The 5,775-nt window shown below is 27.2% G+C and overlaps 1 protein-coding gene across 1 annotated transcript; it reads right to left on the minus strand.

The window, feature by feature from the left end:
• Positions 1 to 1,122: 1,122 nt before the first annotated feature.
• WRKY13 (WRKY DNA-binding protein 13) lies at positions 1,123 to 5,540 on the minus strand. The gene is made up of 3 exons (XM_012219880.4): positions 4,949 to 5,540; positions 4,285 to 4,509; positions 1,123 to 1,877 (listed from the first exon to the last, which is right to left on the minus strand). Exons 1-3 carry the CDS (start codon positions 5,299 to 5,301, stop codon positions 1,706 to 1,708), a joined length of 750 nt encoding a protein of 249 aa, XP_012075270.1. The 5' UTR covers positions 5,302 to 5,540; the 3' UTR covers positions 1,123 to 1,705.
• Positions 5,541 to 5,775: the final 235 nt, after the last annotated feature.

A 5,775-nucleotide genomic window follows, 5' to 3' on the forward strand; every position in this document is an offset into this window, starting at 1 on the left:
AATCCACATTTTGTTTACCATTGTTCTTGTTAATTGAAACGAAATAAAGGCAATAAGAGAGGTTATTGAAAGACATTTTACACTTTCTCTTTTAGCATCATTCTCAAAGTTTCCATTTAAAGTAAAATTCTTTATATTAAAATAAACACCCAAAATGAAAATTTTCTCTAAAGTAAGAGAACTAAGGGAATGTTTGATATGATAGGTGCTTAGTGAGATTCCTGGCAGCTGCTATATTGTCACTTGGTGGGATCCATTAACGAACGCATCAGGTGTGATATTAACGGATCCTTGACAAAGGTCACAATTGTTAATAAAAACTAAGTTGCATGAATTGATCGAAAAAAATTAAAAAAAATGATTAAAATGATTAAAACATCCAAAGTGTAGAATTTATTCGACCATTAGACCTAATTTTTTCTAGTAATATTTGAAAAGGGAAAAAATGGAAAATAGGAAAAACAGAAATTCTTTGATATTCACTGTCTAAAACATTCATCTATAGTATTCAATTGGGCCCAATAATTTAGCTATAAGTCATATTTTCCCTAACAAGATTGGTCTTAATGTGGTCGAAGCCCATTTAAAAACCACTATAAGTGAGCCACCGTAAGGTTTGTTTTCAAGGCTTTTGAGAAACAAACCGTGAAAACATGGAAATAATTTAAGAGTAAATAATTATTTAGTCCTTTAAATTTAATAATAATTTAAATTTAATCCTTTTTGTTCGGTAAATACATAGATTAATCCTTTAGATATAACCTTTTTTAAATATTTAGTCATTCCATTTAAATAATGCTATATTAGAAGTTAAATACCTATAATATTTTATTCTTCAATCATTCACATTTAGTATGACATTATTATTTAATTCCTCACATTTAATATTAAAATATTATTTAATAGTAAAAATAACACTTTTTGGATAGAAAGTTAAATTATATAATTTAACGGAATTAAATTTTTTATTATCTCTGTATCATAATACTTATTACATTTTTTTATTATTTGTTTTCTTTATTATGTTAATCATAAATCAATATCTATTTTATTAATACAATAAACAGAAATGGACTCATCACATCACCCATATGCAATAAAAATAATAGTAGTAACCTAAAATAGACAATAAATGCATATCATTTATGTATTCAAAGAAGATTACAATAATATTCATACACTGAAAATCATACAATATTTCCAATGCACTAAGAAATAATATATTTGTCTTTCACAAATATGTGAAATTCACTAATTATTTCATGTTTCGAAAATTCACATATTTCTGAAAGAAAAAAACAGGCATATTATTTTCTAGTGCACTAGATGCAATTCTATCCATTTAAAAATCAAAACCTTCAAAAAAGTTCTGATTCATTAAATCGATCCGAAGCTAGCATGAAAGGACTCAAAAACTCCGCGATATACATACTTTGACGGCTGAGATTTTTTTCTTTTTCCAATGTCTTAGAATTAAACACTACCGTTTTGTTTGTTGAACTATAACGAAATGTAATACTATGTAATCAAATGCATTTTTAATTATGCGTTTGATTACATTGCATTATATTTTATTACAGCTCATCAAAGTATCTAAAAACATATATATATATATATATATATAAAAGACACCTAAACAAGAAGAAGCAAGCCGAAAATGAGGTGTGAGAAATATGAAAAAGCATATATAATAAGAAAAGTATTACTAAAAGAAGAAATTGTTGAGTTGAGATTGAGCTTGTGAGTCTTCAAGATCGTGGGATGGAGAGTGTACATGTCTTCCTTCATAGGTTGTTATCACCATTCGTGGATCTTCTGCTAATCTTTCCACTCTTTTCTTTACTCTGCAATTATCTTGTGTGCAACGATAATAGCTCCTGCGTAATTAAATATAAGACAGAAAATTTAATTAATTTCATTAAATTGCTTGCAATTTCTTATAGAAATGAGGAAGCTAAGGATGCATAAATAACAATTAATCAATTAGTTAATTAATTTAAACATTTGTAATAATTCAATTCCCTAGTTCAAGATTTAGCCTATCTGTAAACATTTTCAATTTATAAAATAATACTCCATTTGTCATAAAATATAAATCGTTTAAGGTTTTGCACGGTATTAAGAAATCAATTAATTTTCCTAAATTATAACAAAATCAAAAGTAGTTTGATTAAATTCTCGTTTATTTCAAAATCAATAGTAACTCGTGAATGTAGTTATTATATCTAATATAAATAAGAATAATATTGAAAAAATATTATTTATAACTTTCTATAATACTCAAAACAACTTATATTTTGAACGAGATAATAACATTTTTAAAAAGCAGAAATCAAAATTGAAAAAAGAAATTATATATATCCAGATTTGAAAAGACTATAAGAAAAAAAGATTTTCATATACCAAAACAAGAAAAAGAAAAATCTGAATTTATTTTGCCAATAAAAAAAAGAAAAATAAATAAAAAGCACACACAAAGGTCGAGCAGTGGTAATCATAATGACCAAGGAAACTTTACGTACACCACCTCAGGAATGTGAAAAGTTGGGTGAATTTTCACCAATGCCATGCTGTTGCTAAAGAACAAAGAATAGGAAAAGGAAAAAAAGTTCAAGCACCCTATAGTAAATTCCCTTTTTTTTTTTTAAAAAAAAAAAAAATCAGTTAAAAAAATCTATATATAAGAACCAAGTGCCTGACTAGCTCTAAAAAAAAATAAAAAAACATTTTTTTATACATTAAAATTCCTAAAATGGAAAAAAAATATTAGAATTAAAATCTTTGAACTCTAATTAATAGGCAACAACTTCATTCCTGCAAATTAAATTGTGAGAACATTGCATCAATGATTTATATATTTCTATTATATAAATAATAATTTCTAACTACACTTTTATTTTTTTATATATATTGTAGAAATATTTTAAGAAAAATAAGATATTGTGATTTTAAGTTTTGATCTCCTACAGTCAAAAGTTAAGAAATATTTAACATTTCTAAATATGAGTGAAACTCTTATTTATTTTAGAAATATAAAGCATAAAATATAATTAAATTTTTTCCTTGTTTTTTCAGATACCACATTACAGTAATAATGAGATTTACACTATTAATTATTCTCATAAATAATAGTAATTAAGACCCTAAACTAAACCCAAATTGGTAATCAAAGTTTATTTTTTCTTGACTTTGGCTATATGGATATAGTCCTCATCTCTTACAAGAAAGGAGAGAAATTAATGTTCTCATCATATATTATTATGATTATTAATAATTTACAATAATTCAAAAAGCAGAAATCATAGCCTTAGAAATTTTTATCCACTGCATAAGCAACTCTCATTTACTTTCCATACTTTGTTGTCAAAAATAAAGAACAACATTTCCCAGTCAAGATAATAGACAAACAAGTTACTAAAGACGATACACCTTTAAAACTCCATGCATATATGGTTTTTTAAACGCAGGTGTGTGTATATATGTCTGTATGTATACGCGTATACGACACGTTTTAAATACGCGAATGTGCACAAACACACACGTGTGTTTCCTTAAAATCGATCATCTAAAAAGATTCTAGCAAATATGTATGGAAAATAGATTCAAGAATTACTATTACGAAGAAAAAAAAAATGCACTACTTCCTGTAATTTGGCAAGCAAGAATTTGTGTATTCTTCACCAAAGATTTCCATTCTACATATACTTAAATATCTGTAGATTGATTTATATCAACAAGAACACGCAAACATTTAAGGGGAAACATTTTCAAGAATTAAAATTTAATCATTTTCAAGAATTTGAAGTTCCTAAAAGAAAAAGATGAAAAGAAAATAATTAATTTTTTACTTTGCTTTTCACAAAACGGTATATATATGATTGATCAATTGTTGCCCTTTTTTCTTTTTCTTTTTTCTTTACATTGTGATTTTGTCTTTAAAAGCTAATAATTATAGTTCTTTTTGGCCACTTCCTGAAATGAAATAATTTTTTATTATCAAAATGATGATTAATATTTCACACACACACACACACACACACACACATGTTTATCCCCCAATCTCCTGCATCAAGTCTGTAAAAAGCTTAACTACAATGATAACAGCTATGTGTAATAATGACAATGAGAGAAAGAAAGAGGAACATAGCATGTGTATGGGGTACAAATAAAGCCTATCAAAACCTTATTTACTATTTGAACTTTAATTTTATGTATATATATATATTTTATATGTATATGTAATTTAAATAAAATAAAAATAAGAATTTAAAAAATTTGTCTAACCTGGGGTGAAGTGTGTTCTTGACCACTTTCTGGCCGTATTTTCTCCATTTGTAACCATCATCAAGAACATCAATGTCGCTCATAGTTTTGAAACAAAATCTAGGCTCTCTTACCTTCCTTCTTGCTTTAATCTTCTTCATTTTCATTGCAGAAATCCCTAAATGATGTTCATTATCTCCACCATTTCTTTTGTTGCTCAGACACTCATTTACCTCCCCCCATGCCCTGTAAATATAAATTCCAGAGATTAACCCATTTCATTATGCACCCATATATATATGCATGCATGAAAATATATAAATAAATAAACAAATAAATACTCATAAGATATGCTCTCACCTAAAAAAAATAAAAATAAAATTCGAGTTATTAGGGTTTGAATATAATCTATTGTGATATTAATTATCCCTACACCAGATCCAGTAATTTTTTTTATTTTTTAAATTACCAAATTCCCACTTAAACTCTGATCTTTAATATATGAGAAATTATCATACATAATTTCCTCTACAAAAATCTAGTATTTTTTTTAAAATTTTTTGTTTCATTTATAGTTTCACTAATATTTTTTTCTTAACCCAAGTTATAAAAAAAAAAAAAAAACCATGGAAACTTGAAAAGGAGAATGGCTTTATTTTTTTCTAAGAGTATAAAGTTTCTTTACCAAAGATTTGCACTAGATCTTTGCAAAGAAAGAAGATGGGGTCCTCCAAAATTGGAAGTAAGGTCATCTCTTTGCTTATTTGCAGCAGTAGCAGCAGCAGAGAAAAGGAGGGCTTCTGTAAGATTAGTAGTAGTCGTAGAAGATGGTGCATCGGTTGAACCAGAGACTGAATTATGACTATGATGAGGTGTAACACTAATTAAGCCACCAGCAGCTTTCAGAGATTGATGGCAATTACCCATTTGAGCGAAGGTTAGGTTTTGAGGAAATGAAAAGAAACCCATTTGTGTAGGCATCTCTTGCTCCTCAAATAACCCACTCTGGTTTAACATGGATTGCGATGTGGCTGCCATATCTACAAGAAAGAAAGAAACTATATATTTGGTTTAACTCGAGATTCAAGATTTTTCAAGAATTGAAGAACATTAGCAAGAAGAGGAGAGAGAGTCTCTCAAACTTCACGAAAAGATATAGGCAAAGAGAATTTACCACCAAAAGATGATATGAATGAAAGTAACCCAATACCTATAAATATGACCAACCACACTTTCCCTTTTAGCTCCTCTCTCTATTTTCCCCCTCTATCTTTGTGTTAAAAAATAAATTCTAAATTAAAAAAAAAAACTTTTCTTTTGCTTTTACCTTACATTGAGGGATATATAGGAAAAGAACAAACAAATGAAAAAGAGGACATTCTTTATATGCTATAGACTTTTCAGATTCATCTGAATTGTTGGCTGGCTTCTAACTTTTTCTTTCTTCCTTTTTTTTTTTTTTTTTTTTTTTTTTTAAGTGAGATATTGGGCAACAGTGCAACACATAATGTT

The sequence above is a fragment of the Jatropha curcas genome, chromosome 3 (genome assembly GCF_041381405.1).
Source record: "Jatropha curcas cultivar XTBG-Jc1 chromosome 3, XTBG_Jcur_1.0, whole genome shotgun sequence".
Classification (NCBI taxonomy): Eukaryota; Viridiplantae; Streptophyta; class Magnoliopsida; order Malpighiales; family Euphorbiaceae; genus Jatropha; species Jatropha curcas.

Coding starts and splice junctions, on each gene's coding strand:
- WRKY13 (XM_012219880.4), bottom strand. CDS start 5,301: ATGGCAGCCACATCGCAATCCATGTTAAACCAGAGTGGGTTATTTGAG. Junction 4,510..4,948: donor AGATCTAGTGCAAATCTTTG/GTAAAGAAACTT, acceptor TTATATTTACAG/GGCATGGGGGGAGGTAAATG. Junction 1,878..4,284: donor AAGAACACACTTCACCCCAG/GTTAGACAAATT, acceptor TTAATTACGCAG/GAGCTATTATCGTTGCACAC.